The sequence below is a fragment of the Callithrix jacchus genome, chromosome 4 (genome assembly GCF_049354715.1).
Source record: "Callithrix jacchus isolate 240 chromosome 4, calJac240_pri, whole genome shotgun sequence".
NCBI lineage: Eukaryota > Metazoa > Chordata > Mammalia > Primates > Cebidae > Callithrix > Callithrix jacchus.
Window position 1 is genome coordinate 149,234,172 of NC_133505.1, and position 22,277 is coordinate 149,256,448.

Sequence of the window (22,277 nt, forward strand, 5' to 3'; positions counted from 1 at the left end):
GATATTTTCACCATTGTCTTGATATTTAACATTTGGCTCCTCATTACTTATGCAAATTTCTGCAGGCAGCTTGAATTTTTCCTCAGAAAATGGGATTACTTTTTCTATAATATTATGAGGCTGCAAATTTCCCACTTTTATGCTCTGTTTCCCTTTTCAAACTGAATGCCTTTAACAGCACACAAGTCACTTCTTGAATGTTTTGCTGCCTAGAAATTTCTTCTGCCAGATACCCTAAATCATCTCTCTCAAGTTCAAAGTTCAACAGATCTCTAGGGCAGGGGCAAAGTGCCACTAGTCTCTTTGCTAAAATACAACAAAAGTCACCTTTGTTCCAGTTCCCAGCAAGTTTCTCATCTCCATCTGAGACCACCTAAGCCTGGACCTTATTGTCAATGTCACTATAACATTTTTGTCAAAGTCTTTCAGTAAGTCTCTAGGAAGCTCCAAACTTTCCCACATTTTCCTGTCTTCTTCTGAGCCCTCCAAACTGTTCCAACCTCTGCCTGTTACCCAGTTCCAAAGTTGCTTCCACATTTTTGGGCAGCACCACATTTATGGTACCAATTTACTCTATTAGTCTGTTTTCACACTGCTGATAAACACATACCTGAGACTGGGCAATTTGCAAAAGAAAGGGGTTTAATTGGATTTCCAGTTCCACATGGATGAGGAAGTCCCACAATCATGGCAGAGGACAAGAAGAAGCAAGTCACATCTTGTGTGATGACTGCAGGTAAAGAGAGAGCTTCTGTAGAAAAACTCCCATTTTTAAAATCATCAGCTTTTGTGAGACTCATTCACTATCATGAGAACAGTGCGAGAAAGACCTGCCCCCATAATTCAGTCACCTCCCACTGGATTCCTCCCATGATGTGTGGGAATTACAATTCAAGTTGAGATTTGGGTGGGGACACAGCCAAACCATATCAGTGCATATACATCCAAGGAATGACTTTTGATAGATTTCTTGTCACATTTGTTTATATCTTCAAAACTTTGGCTCAAAGCATGTTAAAAAATCCATTTAATCTTTCAGTATTCTTAGAAATACATAAAGAAGTATTTGTTTATAAACACATATACATGTGTAATTATATGGGTACTTATATAAATTTAAAGAGTCTACATATAAAATTTTACATATGCTTTATTTTTAATTTGTATGTTTTATATTTTTATTTCTAACATGTTTTTTTATTTTATATACACTTATAACTGTTTAATTGCCAAAAATTATGTTAAATGAGTATCAGAAAATTATTACTATCTGTGTGATTATAAAAATTTTATCTACTTACATAACTAAATGAAGTAATGAATTGAATCAAGGCTGAAACAAAATTTATTATTTTCTAATTATCCACAGGATATTGATTTGTTCTTTTAATTTTATCTACTGTATTTGTCAGTTTTCACACTGCTATAAAGAACTTCCTTGAGACTGGGTAATTTATAAAGGAAAGAGGTTTCACTGACTCACAGTTCTACATGGCTAGGGAGGCCTCAGGAAACTTACAATTATGGCAAAAGGGGAAGCAGCCATGTCTTACATGGCAGCAGGCAAGAGAGAATGTGTGAAGGAGGACCTGCCAAACACTTATAAAACCATCAGGTCTCATGAGAACTCACTCACTATCACAAGAACAGCATGAGGGAACTGTCCCCATGATCCAGTCACCTCGCATCAGGTCCCTCCCTCAATGTGTGGGGATTATGAGGATTATAATTCAAGATGAGATTTGGGTAGGGACACAGAGCCAAACCATATCACCTACTTCATTTGATTAAGTTACTCAGTAAACATTTTGTTGAAATTTTTTTCTGCCAAAATTAAAAAAATAAATGTACCTTCTCTTAATATGGTTGAGTTACACATCTATCTGCTTCTACTAATTTTGCTGCTTTCCAGGATGAAACTGGCATATCCTATATTACAATTTTTAATATTTTCTTAAGAATACAAGCAGAAAATTTTATGGTATGCAAATTGTTATGCAGCAGAGAATAGTCTACTTCCATTTAATAAAGAGCTATCACTAACCATACATTAAATGAGTACAGGATAATTTAATCTCTTACCCTTATTCAGCATAAGTAATTTAGAGAAATACAGATTGTTATTATTCTATTAGAAAATTAAGTCAAAGTATGAGGTGAAATATGCTAAATGTCAGTGAAGTCTCCCTTGCCACTGGAGGCTGAGGTTAGGAACCTCATGAAAGTTGAGCTGTTGCATAATCACATGCACAATACACATATTGAATTGGTGCCAAGGTAAAGATATGACCCACCGATTCAACCCCTCACAAGTGAAACATCACAAGTTTGGCTGAGACATTACACATTGCAAGGAAATAAATTACTCACCCTTTGGCAGGGCATTTTGTGCCACAGAAAAATAATTTTCTAAAGGGCACCTTGGTTGTATGAAAGGAGGATTTAAGGTTTCGAGAGAGAGCCATAAACCCTTGAAGATCCCCAGCCCCATAGCCAGCTGACTGTGTCTGTGTGACAACTGAAAAGAGGAGCTGTTTAAAGATTTGGACACAGGCTACTAAAGAGCTCAGACCAATTTGGTCAAAAATCAGTGGTACGTAGAGCATGTGGCCACTTCTGCTCAAATATCTGCTGTAACTAATTATTGACCGATTTTTCTCATCAAAACTCCAGAACTGATCAGGTGCAGTAGCTCATGCCTGTAATACCAGTGCTTTGGGAGACCTAGGAAGGAGGGTTTCTTGAGGCCAGGAGTTCAAGACCAGCCTGGGCAACCTGGTGATACCCTATCTTTACAAAAATAAAAATAGAAAAATTAGGTGTGGAGATGTTCTTGTATTCTTAGCTACTTAGGAGGCTGAGGCAAGGGTTGTTTGAGCCTAGAAGTTCAAGGTTACAGTGAGCTATGATCATGCTACTATACTCCAGCCTGGGTGACAGAGTGAGATCCTGTCTCAGGGTAAAAAAGAAAATGAAAACAAAAAAACTTCCAGAGTATGCTCATGACCTCATTAAGACACCGGTCATTTCTACTCACTCTAATGCTATCTCACATTCCTGAAGTTATCTATGTCTGCAGTCTTCCCTTTAATTGTATTTCTGGATATTTATTATCCAAGGGAAGAAAAAGTCAACTTAGAATATTCATCCAGTTTATTGACAATAATTCTGCTGAAAGTGTCAGTGATCTTTAGTTGTTAAAGAACTCTAAGAGATGAGGATCCAAGGTTGTCTGTTTCTCCCCTCTCTACCTAGATGCTGCTTCAAAGGGACCTTTTTTAGAGCAGTAAGTAAATGACAGTGTGTGTTGCCTTGAGTTTTACTATATAGTAGTCTCTAAAGAAACTGTATCTAGCAATTCTTTAACTGTTGATAACCAAGAGGATATGAGAACATCCCTTTGGCTACTCATTTTACATTTGCCCTAGAAAGCCATGGATCATTGCCTCAAACAAGCAAAAGGAATGAATTCTATGTGGGAGCCAAATTTCTAGCCTAAATATCTAAGTGTATCTTTTCCCCCCGATTAGTTAAATAGCTCTAACAAGACCAAGGTTAAACACAAGCCCATATAATCTACAGTGAATGTAATGCCAATACTTAGAAGTAGGTTTATTATTATTTTTCAAACATGCTACTCGAATGTGTTCTCTGGTAGATGAAAGGATTAGATATCAAAAGTTAAATTCACTACTTGAGTTTTTTCAGAATGTTTCTCATCCCGACTTTAGAAAACCTTCTTGGCTATTTATTTGCCATCTTCGTTCACTGTATTTTCTGAATCAGCCTTGACCCATAAGAGTCTTCCTCTAGGAGTGTGTGACAAGTTGGCATTTAATACATTTTCTGTCCTAACAGCTCCCATAGGCCCACTTTCAGCAATTGTGTGTTGCTTGCAATACCCTTTTGCCATTACAATTAAAAATATTATTTTTTTAAAATGAGGAAATTAAAAATTTTACTGAGAATTAAAACATGTTCAATTCATAATTATAATTTTTTTTTTTTAAGGTAAGCCTATACCTCTGGTTAGTGAAAGATAGAAGTGAAGGCAGGGCTTAGGGTGGGTTGAGAGTTTAGGGGGCTGATTAGAAATCTGCTCATTTAACAAGTGTGAAGTTTTTTTTCTTATTGTTCTAGCATGAAATGGATTCTTAAAATAAAGAATCAAGGCAGTTATCAAGCTAAGGAAACGAATTCTAAGGAAATTTGACGTGGATTCTCCAAAGTGGTAGTTTTCCAGGCTAAAATGTACCAAAAAAGTCTATCATGAGCTTCCTTTTGTCATATATGAAGGTTTCTTGATACTGGCCCTAGCTTTTCAGGATAATTAAAAGCTTTACCTCTGCATTCAATCTTTTGGGCCATTTTAGTTTCCACCTTTTATGGGCAATGTTAAATAGAGTTTCAGGTACTATGAAGAGTAAAGCTTGATTGTTCTGGTCTCAGTCACATCTCAGTACTCTTTCCAGAAGGCTAGAAGAGCATAGTCTTCCCAGGTGGTATGAAGATCAGCAAAGGGAAAAAAAGGATGGAAAGAAAGCAGAGGCTGGGTGCAGTGGCTCACATCTGTAATCCCAGCACTCTAGGAGGCCGAGGTGGGTGGACCATGAGCTCAGGAGTCTGAGACTAGCCTGGCAAATACAGTGAAACCCCATCTCTACTAAAAATACAAAAATTAGCTGGGCATTGTGCACACCTGTAATCCCAGCTACTCAGGAGACAAAGGCAAGAGAATAGCTTGAACACAGGAAGCAGAGGTTGCAGCGAACTGAAACCACGCCATTGCACTCCAGCCTGGGCAGCAGAGTGACTGTTCCTCCCTCCTCACCCCCAAAAAGAAAATTTAGAGAAGTGAAACAGATTTTCTTGGTTGTCAATATAGAACTCTATTAAAGTTTGTGATTTTAGTTTTGCTTCTGACACCAAGATCTATAAGTAGATGGAGGGAAAAAGCTCAGAATTTAAGAGGGAATAGCCATGTTTTCTCACATTGGCCCCCAAATGCCCCAGCTCTCTCTGGCATCATTTTCTACTGCACTTTCCTGAAGTGTTCATGATTTCTTTCCATATTGCTTGTGTGCAGTGTTACAGATGGGGATGCCTGCCACACTGCCCACTTCTGAACTCTAAAAGGGGTATTTTATCCTGAAGGAATTTTGGCATAATGTTTATTACCAGACTAACTTAAGTTCATAGGAAAAGGGCTAGTTACTTCAAACAGTAAAATAATGTATTATGAGAATCCTATTTAAAATAGAAATGTATATTTCTATTTTATAATAGATATTTAAATATTTCTCTTTTAAATAGATATTTAAAATAGGAATGTATCTTAAGACTACAGGATTGATCATATTTGTATTATAAATGCAGTATCTTAGAATTTAAAATATATTCATTTCTAAGAATTCAAATTCATTGTGCTTATTATCTATTTTATTCCATAACATCACAATTCATAGTAGAAGGTAGAGCATTTAAATGACTTCTCCTCTCCAGTGTTTCTAAAACTTACTGAGTGCCTGTATATTTACAGACCACAATGGTTACTTAAAAACAGACAATGTTATTTAATGTTCTATAATATGATGTAAGGCAGCACTCTACAATCTAAAAAACTGTTTTATTAAGTCAGTCTTATTGTTAACCTCATCCTTTCTGACTGTGGTCAGCATCTGATTCTCAAAATAATTCACATTTTAATACCCCAACAAGGCTAAAAACCTAAATCTGTGACCTAGTTTTTTTCTAATGTTCTCAAAACACCAGACACAACCTCTGAATTTTGTTTTCCCAGGATGTATAACATACAGAGAAACTGCTAAGTTTTACAAAGGAATAGTAGTATATTAAGAGAAGTAACATTCAGCAATTTTGACTTCTACCCGCAACTATTAATCATTTGCTCCATGTGAGGCCCTATAATCATGTCTGGATTAATGCCTAGGAACAAAAGACCTTCATTTAAGTTTATAATCCCCTCTGGCTCCAAAATATGACTCTGTTAAACAATTGTTTAAGAATACGCAGTTACCTATATTTCTAGCTGTATGACAAAAATACCTCCAAGAAAAAATTCTGGAATTCTGACACCATTAAAGGAAAATGAGTAAGCTGAGACACTGTGGACTTCCTCCTCTGGTCTGCAGCCTCCTTCACCTGTAGCCTCTATTGACCTTCCCTAAGGCTTCCTTCATCCACTCCACTCTGTAACTCACCTCCCTCTTCAAAACTGAAAAGGATCTAGTAACCAATTCAAATTATGTATACACTTTTGTTTATCCAAAGTGCTTATTGAAAGGATTGACTGTATTGGCAACTTGGTTAGGGAATGTGGTAGGTATGGAAAGGCTGTGAAAAGCAATGAGATTTAGTCATGTAGAGTGTGAGGATGAAATCCTAACCGAATGATATCCACTCCCTACTTCCTAGGAAGGAGCATCAGCCTGCAGAGCCTGCTCTGAGGGATTCTGAGTGTGGAGGAAAAATCTTTCCTTACTCTGAAACTTGTCATGCCCTAGCATAGTCCAGGCCAGTGCGTAGACAGTGCCCTCTCCAACTCTTCCCCCCCAACGCAGAGCACAGGGACTTTCAGGAGGTGCTTGTTTGCTTTCTAAATAATTGAAATTTATTCATCATATTTATTAGAGCTTTTCTTTTGTTAAATTAGAACTTCCCAGCCCGTCACAGTGGCTCATGCCTGTGCTTTGGGAGGCTGAGGCAGGAGAATCATTTGAGGCCAGGCATTCTAAACCAGCCTGAGCAACATAGCGAGACCCTCATCTCTACAAAACATTAGTTAGGTGTGGTGGCACATGCCTGTTGGCCTAGCTACATGAGAAGCTGAGGCAGGAGGATTGCTTGAGCCCAGGAGTTCAAGGCTGCAGTGAGCTACAGTTGTACCACTGTACTCCAGCCTGGGCAACACAGCAAGATCCAATCTCTTAAGAAAAAAAAAAAAGGAACTTCTCTACCCTATCTGATATAACATTTCAAATAAATAGATTACTAGGATCTATTTCCTTTACAAACTACTTCATTATCAATAAAGTATTAGTAATAAATTATATAGTAATATTTTTATGTAGATATGTATATAACCATATATTAATATCAAATGACATAGTAATATAAATACAGTGCAGTATTACTTAGGTCATTGCATGCCTTATTTATACCTCTCAGAGATCAACATATTTGAATTTTCCAGAAATTTTTTTAAGCTGTCATCCATTTGAAATCAATGACCAAAAGTAGTCAGTACTTTCATAGTGGCATTTTTCTGCAAGTCAAAATATGTAATGATCCTTTAGTAATTTAAATAGGAATTTATAGAGAGCACCTATTAAGTATCAGGCTTGTGCTCAGGGCTAATCACCAAACCACAAACTGCTAAACCCAAAGGAAAATCAACCTAGAGTCCTTTTGCTGTGATCACAACCCATCATGTAGAAATTAAGCAAGCTCCTTTTCTATATTAACATTTGTATTTTTTTCTGAAAATTAAGGGCCACTTTGAATCTTTATACTAAATAAAAACATGTAAGCATAACCTTAGACATATTTTGCAAATTTAACTAAACATATCTAAAAGATACTATTAAGACTTTTTTCCACTTTTTCCATTGTACAAGCTACAATGTAGTTTTCTTAATGAATACTCCATATTTGAAAGGAACATGTAACTTTTAATGGCCCCTTAAAAGGATTGTCTTAAGTTTTGTGCCATTCCATACTAGACCCTTTGCCCCATGAAAACTAGGATTGTCTACCTTGTTCACCTTTGAATCTCCAACTCCTAAAACTCAGTGCCTCATGCTTAGCAGTGCTTAATAAAAAGTAACTGAATCAGTTACCCTTCCTGGATACTTCCTTCACTGCCCTACTGAACTTAAGGTTCAGTTCAAGCCCTAGATCCCCTAAAAACCCCTCACTTACATAGATATACTGCTTAGTATTTTATGGGGACACAATCTCAGCAACTTACTTGCATGCTTTTCAGAAACTTTTCCCTTAAATGTATTTTCATTTCACTCCTATTACCTCTTAATTTGACTGTTCACTCCTGTTTTTAACCTCCCCATCTCCAAACACATTAGCGTGTACACGTAAGCATTCAGTTAACTCATATAGACTACATGATTTATTGATCTTGTTTACCATTCATTCCATCAATAAGCATTTGTCAAGTTCCTACTTAGTTCTTGGAACAGCCAGCACAGTATTGAATACACGAGCATCCTTCTTCTCTTGGAGCTTCTTATCTGCTAGGAAGAGACAATCAAGCAAAGGAATAAATGAATAAATGAGGAATACAAGAATGTTAGGTACTGAGGAGTTCTGTGAAACAAATAGGTATGTGAAAGGGAGTGACTAAATGTTAAAATTAAAAACTAATAACAGTTGACGAGGGCCTCTTTGAGAAGTTGACAGTGGGTCTGAGACCTGAACAATAGGTAGGAACGTGTTATGAAAGATCTGGAAGAAGAGTGTTCAGCACGACATTGGGCTGGAATGAGCCGGACACATTGAGATATAAAGGGATGTGTGTGTGGTTTGGGGGTCATGATTGCAAGGACTTCTTTTCAGAACACCTGGGATGTGAGATGCTGCCAAGTGGAAATACTGCCCAGTGAAGATGTCCTCTGAGCAGTGTGTGTTGGAATCCTGGTTCAGAGGTAGAGAAGAGAAAGGAACAGAACCAAATATAAAAATCAGTATGTGGTGATTATATTTTAGAAGTGTTAGTACCCAAAGTGACAGTGTAACCGTAGAAAAGATGAACATTACAAGTCATAGGCATGTAAACCTTTTTAGAGTAAAGCAGAAGAATCTACTAAAGAGACCAAGAAGGAATATCCAGCAAATTAGGAAGCAAAGTGTTAGCAAATGACCTTGACAATGAAGGGCTGTTTATGTTGAGTGCTGCTGAAAGGCCTAGTAAAGTGGTCTTGGGAAACTCAGCAACAAGGGAGTCGCCACCATTCTTGAAAAGAGCAGTCATTGTGGGGTCATGGATGTGGATAGCAATCTGTTTGGAGTGGGCAGAGAAGAGAAGGTGTTGGAAAAAGCTGAGACAGCAAAAGTTAACCATTTCAAGAAGTTTTATTGGGAAAGGGAATAAAGAGGTTGAAACTGAAAGAAAACTGGAGGTTAAGGGAGGAATTTTTTGTTTGTTATTTAAAAAGTGTTTTAACAGTTCATTTGTAAGTTAATGGCAATAACCAAGTATAGCCTAATAGAGAGAAAGAGTGATGACACCTCAATAAGAGTGTTAAAATGCAGAAGCAAATGCCGAGAAGTTGAAAGAGATTGGCTTCTAAGACACAAATGACACATTTTGATAGGCACAAAGTGACTATAAATATGAAGACTATTTTTTATTATGGCAATATTTCTGTGTTAAAATCTTGAAAAGCTAAAGTAGGCCAGGTGGAGCCACATGATTTTGATGATTTGGGGCCATGTTTCACTGGCAAAAATGCCACTTTTCTATGGCCCAAGCTAATACACTGTGAGTATAACTACAATATATATACATAAAATAGCTCAGAATATACAAATTGAAACAGGTGATGAGCTTGTGTGTGTTTTCCATTTTCTCTTTGGTTAAAATATGTATGGTAAGTATAATAATTTTAGAACAAATATATGGGGAATATTAAATACTTCTAAAATTGAATGTTGCTTATTTCAGCTTGGTTTTTAGGTTAAGTTATAATGAATGCTGAACGGAACAGTCAAAGACAGAATCAGATCCCAGTGGTTATTCTAGTTTTATCAGAGCCTTTGTGTTCTCTTCTAAAGGATTAAAGTGTCTGCTACATACTGCAAGATTCATTTCCTTAAGATCTTTGTTTCTTAGTGATTTAGATGTAAAAAATTTAAAATTAAAATGAATCCGTGTATTTTATAAGATTTCTCTTTAAAGATGTGCCAGTTGGCTTAAATATTTATATTTTCTTTTGTCACAGGTTTATTTATATTCATCTTCCACTGTGCTATGAAGGAGAATGTTCAGAAACAGTGGCGGCGGCATCTCTGCTGTGGTAGATTTCGGTTAGCAGATAACTCAGGTAAAGGGTTGTTTAAATTTTACATCTAAAAGTAGATGGGAAAGTTTGTCATTCTGTCTTCCATTGTCAGAGCAACCCAGTCCCAACGGGAGCAATCTATTGAAGTGGAGCATGTGCAGATGCCTAGTTGGAGTTGTAGAACATGAGGACTGGAAGAGATCTGAGAACTTTAGGCCCAACCCTTCTATTCTGCAGAGGGGAAGCATGAATTCCATACAAGTTATATGAGTAGCCCAAGGTTTGATGTCTAATTTAACAACACAGATACCCAGATTTTCCACTACAGCAGACTCACCTTTCCACATTTTGTAGATCCCCAATTACATTATTAGACAAAGAGATTTTTCTCAGTATATATTAAAAAAAAAACCACTTTGTCTTTTTGTTTTTCCTTTATCTTTCTTTTTCTTTTTACCATCAGTGGTTACTTCTCACTCTTAGGATATTGAAAGTGAGATTTTAAACAGTACATATACAAAGTCAAAGTAAGAAATTTTCAGTTTCTTCTTGTTTACATGTCAGTCTGTTCTCTTAGCCATTGCTAGCATATCAGAAAATCAGATGCTCCAGATAAAAAATGCGGTGATGATTTTTCAGAGTGGAACATATTCCCTGTAAAGCAGATTGATAGCATGATGTCACTTTTTTACAGATTGGAGTAAGACAGCTACCAATATCATCAAGAAAAGTTCTGATAATCTAGGAAAATCTTTGTCTTCAAGCTCCATTGGTTCCAACTCAACCTATCTTACGTCCAAATCTAAATCCAGCTCTAACACCTATTTCAAAAGGAATAGTCACGCAGGTGAGTCTAAAGATGTCCTGGAGTTTAGTTGTCATCACATTTTCATTGCAAAAATTGGCATATCATGAAGATTGATGGATCACAGTGCCTGAGAGGGTGCATCTTTTAAATTTATGAAAATAAAAATCTGTTCAGAGACATTATCCAACACATTTATGAATATTTCATCCTTTTAAAAATTTTGTAACTCATACTCTAGCTATGTAATCATAATATTATTCACTCTGTATATTATTGTAACTTCATTTGATTCAAAACTTAGTTTTCTTTAAATAACAATATTTTATTTAAAAAGTTATATCTTTATTTTTAAAATTAAAAATTGAATTACGAATTATTTAAGCAGACTATGATAGTTACTGGACAAGTTGTCATGGGAGCAGGAAGAAATGATATGTAGGGCATATATTTTATTTAAGACCTAATTCCTTAACATTGCAAATGTTATTAACAACTGCTCTTTAAATCACTGATTACATCTGAAAGAACATAATATTTGGAAAGTGATACAGGGCTGTAAGAAACATTGTCTTTCTTAATACCTTGCTGTTTCATGATATTTGCAATTACTGCACATTCTGACACTGAACATTTATGTAAAAAGTCCTGATGACACAATGGAAATAAAGAATATTTTAAGCCAGGTACTATGGCACATGCCTGGAGTCCCAACAGCTCTGGCAGCTGAGATGGAAGGATTGCTTGCACCTTGGAGTTCAGGCTGCAGTGGGTTATGATTATGCCACTGCACCACAGCCTGGACAACATAGCAAGACCCCATTTAAAAAAATAGTAATATTTTGCAGCACTCGATAATGAATGATATGAAAATTTGTAACCTTTTAATACTTGCAAAGGGAAATAATAGAATTGCTACTTTTAAATACTAATTAAACCCCTGGCAGACAGCTGTCAACATTTAAAACAGAGCACTTTCCTCATTAAAGATAATTCTAAAAAGATAATGGAAATAACTTTTTAATTTTTAATTTGTTTAGCTATTAAACGGGAGCAAAGGTGAATGGCACAGAGAAGAGTAATACTTGGCTTTTTGCAAATAGGGAGTAAGGTGTGTGATGTGTCTGTAATTATTCATATTGCAAATAGTTGAATTACAGATGACCCTCCTCTACATTCGAATCCTTATACATGTCCCCATTTGTACCATCTTCTATGTCTTGCCACTGGAGTGACCATTGCCTGATATTCATGATAGTACTATTGAAAAAGTCTTGAGTGGTTAGAGAGTTTGTTAATTCCAAAATTAATTAAAAATCCAAGAACTTGGAGCAACTTAGGACTGCAGTTCTTAAAGCATCTTGAGTCTAGGACATTTTGGGGGGAATTGAATGAAGGCTGTTGATTCTCTTCCAGAAAAAGGTACAGATTTTGAATCATCTTCACAATTTTGCATAAAATTAAGAAGTCTGTGCCCTTCTGCCTAAGAATACCTGTGTAATGAAACTGAAGACAGGTGTATAGTCTAAGATTGATGATTCTACTTATTTGATGGTTCCATGGCACAAAGCATCTTTTGCTTATAATGAATTATTTTTTTTCACTTTATTGAACCAAACTTAAAATTTGATACTCATTTTGCCTCCCCTTCTAAAATACAAAGAATTAATGCAGTATCAGTCAGTCATAAATAAATAGGAATTAGACCAATTGAACACTTTCTTCTTAAACTGAAAATAGCTGGCCTGAAGAAATGCCACTCTTAAAAGAGGAAAGACAATAACAAGGCAGATAATTTGGAACATGAGACATTTTGGAAATATTAAGGAAAGAAAGGGCTATAGGATTTGGGGGGAAACTGACTAGAAGATAAAAGAGGATATGCAGAAATGGAAGTCCAAAGGCAGACTTTACTATTTTAAAATATTGTGAGTTCTTCATTTTGCTTTATTTTATTTTATTTTATTTTATTTTTGAGACAGGGTCTCACTCTGTTTCCCAGGCTGGAGTGCAGTGGCACACTCATGGTGGAGGCTCACTGCAGCCTATACCTCCTGGGTTCAAGCAATCCTCCCACCTTAGCCTCCCAAGTAGCTGGGACTTCAGGTGTGAGCCACCACACTCAGCCTTTTGTTTTGTTTTTTTAAAGAATGCATTAATGTTCTTGTTTCCCGTAACAAAAAAAAAAAATGGGGCTAAATGGGTTCTTGTCAACTAGGATGAGAATATAGTTAGTTACATGGTATTACTTCAATGGTATAATAAATTCTGGTTTACGGTCAACTGACTTCACATAGACTTTGGCTACCCAGCCAGTTCTCAGTGGAACAGTTATCAACCTGGGGATCACTCAGGGTATGCAGAAAGTCACTGCATATCATCATGGATATCTAGTTGGTTCATTTCTTGGAATTGATCTAGATATTCATATGTTTATGGTATAGATAATGTCTCCTAAGAGCATTCCTTCAACAAAAGTGGATCATTCAGGTAAACTTTCATTACTTTTTTGAATGCATGAATTTTTTTGCAAGGTGATAAGAGAATATATGCATGGATTAAGCTAAGATTCTTGCTGCATCATCAAAATGGCTTGTTCTTTTCAGCTAGCACAATGACATTCCTGCGTTGAGCTGGAATTTCTGAAATTTTGAATGATAGTGTGTCTTTGCTGGCTCTTCTCTGCATGGGTTGTCTGCTAGCTGCTCCTTCTAGGAAATGTACCATGGTCTGGAGTCAGTGGATTACACATCATGTAAAATAATAACAAAAAGCAGTACTTGGGAAAAGATTTGTTGTAGAACATGAGATGCTTTATTTTTCCACTACTCTTATGGATTGCTGGATATGTCATGGTACATTCATAGAAGTCATATAAGTGAAACTGTCAATTCCAAGCCTGCTTTGTGAAGATTGTTTTCTGCTTGAAATTTCAGCATAGGTCAAATAATAGTTCATATCCCTAGCCCCTGGTTTTCAGACTTGTAACTATAATCAAAGCCTTTATTAACCATAATGTAATATCTAACCAGAAGACTGGGAGTGGCATATATAAATATATAGCCCTCATTCAGAATTTTGCTTTATTAAACTGACCCATTAAATTGGATCACATTGAAAAGAAGCTGTTCATAATCTCTAAAAGTACATGCCACTGGAAGTTACAAAGGAAGCAGAGTGAATATATCCTTGACATCTCTCTGAGGATATGTGGTTTTCTAAAAACACCAAGCACAAATTATTCAGTATTGATATATAAGTCAATAGAAAAATCCCCACCAGAAAACCAATGGCTAGTGAATACATGAACTGAAAGGAAGCTCAGAATCAATCAGCTTGCTGAGAGCCTAATGGGGAGGGGCCTTTTGTCATGACTCCTTGAGCCTTTTCCTCGCCAACATTGGAAAATGCTTCAGTTGTTCCACCATGCTTCAGTTTGCCCATTCTCTCCATGAACCATCTGTTCTTCTCTCTTGCATCCTTTAGTATGGGTTGAGCATCCCATTTCCCTTTTCAGCCCTTATTTTATTTAGTATCTGCTTCAACACAAAATAACAGTCGAGCAATTTGAATAGTTTCCAAAGACAACAGATATCATGATGGTGATGGCTTTTACCAATTATTGGTGGATTTTAAATGTTTTGTCACATACTGAGTCCAACATATTCAAACTGTAAAATGCCTTGAAGTGAAGATTCTAATTTTGGAGCCATGATTTCTAAAAGTTTTTCAGGATAGAGTTTTTGCCTTTTCCACAATGTATAGAGAAGATACATGGGAAACTGAATACTTTATCCAAGTTCATATCTTCTTTATCAGTGTATTTGGAGAAGGAGGTACTTCTTTCTAAAGCGTATTTGAAGAAGGAGGTACTTAAAAGATATTTGTAGGATACATGAAGACAACTGTATATGTTTACAGATAATAGAGCTTAAGTAAATTTCAGAGCATTATCTTAGCCAATTTTACAAAGTTTTGGTGTATAGGAAAATAACATTTAAATATATGATACTGAAAATTGTATTAAAAAAGTATTTAGCAGTCCTTTATTACTATCAGTTGTTCTAATATTAGTGTCATTAGCAATGGCATCACTCTGAAACTATAAGATAATTAATACAAATAAATCATTTTTTATTAATAACTTTGAATGCTACAATTAAAATAATAATTCACAAAAAGCATCCTTTTTGCTATATTCCAATTATCCAAGTAAAAAAAATGGGAAAACATGTTCGAAGTAGCCTTTCATATTTACTTTCATTTGCTTTTTTCTCCAAAATCCTTTAATTTTATAAAATTTTTATTGTGAAAACTGTCTAACATATATAAAAAGTAGAGAGGATACTATTAGGAATCCCCTTATTCCCATCAACTTACAGCCAGTTATACACCCCACCCATTTTTCCCTTCCTATATTATTCGAAAACATATCTTAGATGTCATACCATTTCTTCCACAAGTATTTCAGCACATTTTAATTCCTTTATTATGTAGTCTTGTATATAGTGCATATTTTTTTGATGTGGTTTTCCAATTATTTTTTCATTGGCTCTGCCATATTCAAGAATATTTCTTATAGTAAGCCACAGTACAAATTACTAGAAGGCCAGTTGACATTTAGTGATTATCAGGAGTGTACTTAGAAGAAAAAAAACATGGAAGTTTAATGTTGCCTATTACCTAATCTAAGACAGAATCGGAGCTTTATTTTCTTTTGTTCTTCTTTAATGTGCAAAACAGAGTGTACAGTATAGAGGCCTGTAGGCATCTCACCAGCTCATCTTGAACCTCATTTCTTGTATCATTTCTTGCAGACAATACTTCCATGGACAAGTCCTTGTCAAAACTGGCCCATGCTGATGGAGAACAAACCTCAATCATCCCTGTCCATCAGGTCATTGATAAGGTCAAGGGTTATTGCAATGCTCATTCAGATAACTTCTATAAAAATATTATCATGTCAGACACCTTCAGCCACAGCACTAAGTTTTAATGTCTTTAATGTGAGAAAAAGAAATCAGTCTGCAGAAATGTGAAGATTTGCAATCAGTGAAAGCTGCAACTATTGATGTAAATATGCTATTACCTAGATAACTGCATATATATGAGGAATGTATTTTGTTAAGGCTTTTATGAAATTCATAATTTTTCTTTTTAATATATTTATTCCATGGAAGAGTTGTCATCATCACTAAAACTTCAGTACTGAGAGCAACATGACTCAGTAGCCCAGAAACTATGATTTTCTTAATATATAATTGAATCAGAGTAATCATAATGCAAGGGAGACGTTAAAATAGAGGCAATGGAGAAGCCACACTGAGGACAGACCCTAGATAGAGCTCATTTTACTCTACCTAATATTTACGTCAGGATGTACCCATTTTCTGCATCTTCTTTCTCAACAATAAAAAAGTAACTATTTTGGATGCCCACAAATTCTATTCCAGTGTTTCTATCTGTAAATACAGTACCATTTTCTCATTTGCAGTGACATTTCAACCACAGGCAGAAAAGACTGTTTACTGCTTGACCCAAAGATTAAAAAGGATTTTTTTTATTTTAAATATTACACCTTCAGAACCATAACATGCTTAAGAAAGGTTTTCCAAAATATTGACCTTGATGAGGCTATATACATTTCTTTTTTTTTTTTTTTTTTTTTTTTTTTTTTTTTTTGAGACTGAGTTTCGCTCTTGTTACCCAGGCTGGAGTGCAATGGCGCGATCTCGGCTCACTGACAACCTCCGCCTCCTGGGTCAGGCAATTCTCCTGCCTCAGCCTCCCGAGTAGCTGGGATTACAGGCACGCGCCACCATGCCCAGCTATTTTTTTTTGTATTTTTAGTAGAGACGGGGTTTCACCATGTTGACCAGGATGGTCTCGACCCCTTGACCTCGTGATCCACCCGCCTCGGCCTCCCAAAGTGCTGGGATTACAGGCTTGAGCCACCGCGCCCGGCCGCTATATACATTTCTAATATTTTACTTATTCTATTCAAGGCATAAGGCCAAAGCATTAAGTATAATTTAATCCCATACATTCAAGTTAAGTTTAGTATCGATGTTCCATCAATGTGGACCTCCCAGGAGTTGTTTAAGAATGAATCCATTACACCTCTACTTTTGGCTCTCTACTGTATATTAAGCCCATAGGCTTGTGGGAGGAAGGAGAATTTCCATTAGCCATGCTGTATGCAGTGGAATTTTCCTTTTAGGAGACACACAGTTGAGACTCTCTGGTTCTGTCCTTGCTTTAGAGACTTTCAGATATTTCCTATTGCACAAATGAAAACCTCTTATTTCCCCTATTGAGAGTTTTGTTCCAAGGAATATGAAGTGAGACACATGGTGACTTATAATAATCCAAATAATTTATAAACAGCTGGGTCTGCAATAGCTAGTCTAAATATTGCTTGTGTGTCAGTCCTCTGATTATAGTATGTAAGAGCCTGAGGAGGTCTGGCAAGATAGATGGTGTATTATTTATGGATCAGACTGCTGCATAGAAGCCATGCATACTATTATTCAGCTTGTCTAACTCTCAGACTATTCTGAGTAATGCCTGCTTGCTAATGAATGTGTAGGAGACCACATTGTAATTGTTCTTAGGCGATGGAGTCCTGTGCGGTTTCTTAGAAATCCGTCTCAGTGCATGCTGTGCCTTTTCACATTTTCTCTGAGTTATCTGGGAAGTATCAGGTTCTGGGAGGCAACAGCGGAAGTGATAAGAAAAGGAGACATTCTGGTGTGTACCTATGCAACAATCTTGCATGTTCTTCACATGTACCCCAAAACCTAAAATGCAGTTAAAAAAAAAAACAAAAGGAGACATTCTGTCAAAGCCAGTCTGCTTAAAGGCAAAGTCTAGAAACCAGGAACCTAGAGGCCTTTTTCTCTGCACAAAAAAAAACAGTTTGCAATATGAGACATGGGAGAGCTTTTAGGCTACTCAGCAACCCAAGGGACCTCTCACCTTTTGCTGAGCTTCAATCATGAAGCTATTTGCCTGGCTCCAGCAGATGATGAGATAATGAGGCAGTGGGTTTTTTGTTACTGTTCCATTTTGCAATATCCTGCAACACCATCCTTGGAGACACGAGCATTACCCAGCTTGGCTTTCACAGGGGAAGGTTGTATTCAGTAGAAAAGAATAGTAAATCTAAGGTCACTGAGATTCACTACAGTAGAGCCAAATCCTTTTCAATAGGCATGTATTAACATACTGCTTATTTTGGCAGAGGTTATATATGGATGAAAATTAAGTCATTGAACATTCATATACATTTCCCCCCAAACCTTAGACATTCGTGGTAGATTTCAACTAATTAGATTAGTCAGATTTCTGCCCAAAGTGCTTATTTGGTCAATAGCAGTTAAGATATATACCTTCAAAATGGCTTTGCTTTTGATTTGCACTGATATTCATATGGCTCCAGAAAAATATTTTTTTCATATTTGACAGTGTCAGCTCCACTTTAGAAATTTCCAATAACCAGATGAGAAAAAAATTAAGAAATTGCTCAAGGGAAACATTTGTAAATGGATTTGAAAGATTGAGCCAAATTCTCTCATCAGTTCTAAGCATTCAGTTCTCATCTCCATTTAGGCCCCATCAGAACAGAGGGTCAGGAATTTAGCTGGGGAGCCTGAATTTAGTTCAGCCTGCCTTTGAAGATAGCATCAGTTAATACTCTCCCTTATGTTTTCTTTTCCTTTTCTCTCTTTTTAAACTACATTGTGTTAGAATCATAGTCTAGGATCCTGAGATATTTTCCATTCTTGTTACCATTCACTTGCTTTGTAAAGAGTTTATCTATTGTTGGCATAGATTCTTTTGTACATATTTATTTATTTGTGTTTATACATGTCAATTGGTTTCCTATCTTAGCTTGACATTGCCTAGCTTTGTTGTTTTAATTAACTTCTATTAGAGAGACTGTATATATTTTTTTCTAAATGCTTTGTGAAATCTTTTTGGTAGCAATATCTTTGAATATGATGAATAAAGGTGACTGTGAGTGCAAATAGAATTAGCAGTAAGAAGCTACTCTAGCTAATTTGCCATTTTACTTAAATGAAAAATGTTTTTCAAATAAATACTTATGTTGTTCATGTTCCAAGTTATTCAATTTCTTTATGAGTGAATGTTTTTCCTTCTGATTCCTTAATAGGAAAAGATTATTTGACAGCTGGAAAATAACCTGCCACCAATTAAGCTAGTGACATAGGGCTACTTTGCCAAAACACTTGGAATGAGTATGTTACAGAGATTCAGTTCACTAGAGATTAATACATTTTGACGTTCTTAGAATTTCTTAGGATGACTGATGCAAAGCCAAGCTTTATAGCAGATTAAAAGTAATGCAGATTTCTTTTGGGGAATGTCTTCAGCATCCTCAAAAGGTTACTGAGTCAGTAACCTGTAGAAGATAGGATCTGGGATATTTTTCTCACATATGTAGTTGCTATTTTGATGATGAGAGGCTTAGCAAATGATACATTTTAGCTAGCTTCACTTACTTGATGAGAACAGAACCTCCCCACTTCCTTTTACTGTGGTTATTAAGGATAACTTTTTTATGCGGTGAGCCAAAGGCCAATTTTGCTTACTGCCCTACTCAGCAAAGTGTATGCCCAGTGCAAAGTTGTGAGGTGTTTTGATGGTCACTGCTAAACCAGGTCTTCTGAGCCAATGTTCACAACTTCTAGCCAAGCCATGTTAAGAAAATAGACAAGCAGTTGCTTAAGGCTCATCTACAGTCATTTATGTGCAGGTTACTTCAGAAAGCTGAAGGGATTGAATTGGGAAACAAATGGAAAACATTTATTTGCTTTACAGCCTGACCTGTGTTGGTAATATTTTTGAAATCTGGAGGAACTGGGCTTTATAAATGCAGTGTTTTGGAAGCACTTCTCTATTTCCAGTTGATTAACATTCTATTTCTCTCATATAAAAACATTAAATATCTCTCTTCCTCCTCCCCACCAACCTCCTTTTCTCACTTCTCCCCTCTTTTCCTTTCTCTCTCCCTTTTTTCGTTTCTCCTTCCATCTTCATTTCAGGGAAGAATAATAAGTGTTAACAGTTCTTTTTTGGCTTCCCTAGAGAAAAATAAACGTGAAATTTTCAAGTGTTTGCATTTATATTCTATATAGCCTGTTCTGCAAAAAAAATAAAGAAAAAAGGATGCTTGGTTACCATAGGCAGCCCCAACCTAAACTGAGTAATATGAACCCGTGACCACGCATGGCTTATGCCTGTAATCCCAGCACTTTGGGAGGCCAAGGCAGGTAGAGGTCAGGAGTTCAAGACCAGCCTGGCCAAAATGGTGCAACCCTGTCTCTACTAAAAATACAAACATTAGGCAGGCATGTCGGTGCATGCCTGTAGTCCCAGCTACTTGGGAGGCTGAGGCAGTCAAATTGTTTGAGCCTGGGAGGTGGAGGTTACAGTGAGCTATTGTGCCACTGCACTCCAGCCTGGGTGACAGAGTAAGACTCCATCTCAAAACAGAACAAAAAACAAAAATTTTATAACTATGTTTGGATTCCAGATGTTTATTTCCTATCTCGGGTAATTTTCACCACAGTTCTATGACACGTTGTTACTTCCCTCTTCCATTTGGGGAAACAGGTGATTAAAAATAGTAAGTAACATGCCTGGGACCAGTGACCACAGAGACAGTAAGAGCAGGACTTGAATCTAAATTCATCTGACTCTGTTCATTCTTCTGTGTCAGCTTCCTTAGCTGCCTCCTTCAAAGAACCTACAACCTGGTGAAGGAAGGGAATCCAAGGCAAGGATAAATGCCCTGATATTCATTTATCAGAAGCTTCTGGAGCTTCAGATAAAAGCTCTGGACTAGCAAACCAGTAGCGATGATTTGGTCTTTCAAGTTCTAGTAGATTCTGATCGGCTTCTCCTGAGGGTAAGGAAAGATTCTATACAAGGAGATTGGAACGTCCAAAGAAATGGGTAGAAATGAGTTGCAGCTGACTTGATTGCAGGGTGTGGAAAGGGGTTACAGAGGAATGACAGCCATTGTGTGAAGAGCCCAAGTGGCTGGCTAGAGAGGGTTTAGCTTAGCAGCAGACACAGAGGCATTAAAGGCTTCTGGGCAATGAAGGAACCCAATCCTAGCTGGGCTTGAGGACCATGACTGTGGTGGGAGCATTGGAATGAAGAGGGGCTGACCTTGGAGAGAACAGTGAGGAGCATTTTGAAAAAGTCAACAGAGCAAGAAGGCAATTTGAGGAACGGTGACTGGGGGGAGGTCACAGGTCTCAGAAGTGGCAATGCTATCAGAAGGCTTTCAAAGTGGCAGCCAGCCCATGCGTTGGTAGCAGCTAGCTTGCCATACTCAGAACAGCAGGGAACACCTTGGTTGTTTCCAGATGGGGTGGGGTTAGGAGGCCCTGTGAAAGAAGCAAGTCTTCAAGAGAAAAAGAAGCTGCTTATGTCAAAAAATGTGAAAAGGTGGAGAAGAGAGGGTAAATTGTTTAAAAAGATATAAACATAAAGGCAGGTATCTTATGAAGTTTAATTGTTCACTTGTTTTATAGAATACAATATTCAAAGGCAAAATGGAAAGCATTAGGAGAGAGTGAATGATCGGTATGGCAGGCCAGCCTCACCTTCTAGAGGTAAAGGGAGAATGGATGAGAAACAGAAGAGGCCTATCTTCTTCTGAGATTGAAACACAAGCTATTAGAAAAGACAAAGCTGTAGATATCGGGGAAAGCTTGTTGAGTTTCCTGATTTTTGTCAGTAAAATAATTAGAGGTTCGTTTCACCTGCTGGATATTGCAAGATAGATGGTTTTAGGATGGGGATCTGGGTACAAAGTAAAGGGATTGGAACAACCTCCCAGGGAATGCAAATCCCTGGCAAAATTAGATTAAATAAACAAATAATGTTTGCCCTTAGGGTGACTTTTACAAGGATAGTTCCCAAATCATTTTATTAAAATATTTTACTTGATGTGTTTTGAAAAACTAATTTGTTTCAGGGTCATAACTAAACACTTAATATTCTAAAGTCTCAAACCTTATTGGTCAAGGATATATTTTAGTCACTCGTAAATAAATGGATGATGAATAATTTCAGATGTGCTGTAAATCTTTTAAATCTTTTAAATTGCATGTTCTATTGGGCTTGACTTTCATTCTGAATGACTGAAAATGATTTTTATAAAATCAGATGTCAATTAGAATAAAAGTCAATATTCTTTTTGTCTTTGTTTTTGTTTTTGGTTTTTTTTCTTTTCTTTTCTTTTTTGATACACGGTCTCACTCTGTCACCTATGTTATAGTGGCACAGTACGGCGCACTGTAGCCTCAACCTCCCAAGCTCATGCAGTCCTCCCACCTCAGCCTGCTGAGTAGCTGAGACTACAGGCATATGCCACCTGTGGTGGAATATTTTGTGTA

At 36.7% G+C, this 22,277-nt stretch overlaps 1 protein-coding gene across 12 annotated transcripts in view; it reads left to right on the top strand.

The window, feature by feature from the left end:
* Positions 1–18,964, top strand: part of ADGRG6 (adhesion G protein-coupled receptor G6) — a 151,598-nt gene extending 132,634 nt beyond the window's left edge. For 8 of the 12 annotated variants that reach the window (XM_035296879.3, XM_035296882.3, XM_008995170.5 and 5 more), the window contains 3 exons: positions 9,978–10,079; positions 10,732–10,884; positions 15,660–18,964. In XM_035296879.3, coding sequence (XP_035152770.1) covers positions 9,978–10,079; positions 10,732–10,884; positions 15,660–15,838 — 434 coding nt within the window. In that variant the 3' untranslated portion in view covers positions 15,839–18,964. Of the gene's footprint in view, positions 1–9,977; positions 10,080–10,731; positions 10,885–13,286; positions 13,333–15,659 lie in introns of all 12 variants that reach the window. The other 4 variants (XM_035296883.3, XM_078370823.1, XM_017971439.4 and 1 more) reach the window with 1 other exon arrangement.
* The last annotated feature ends 3,313 nt before the right edge of the window (positions 18,965–22,277 follow it).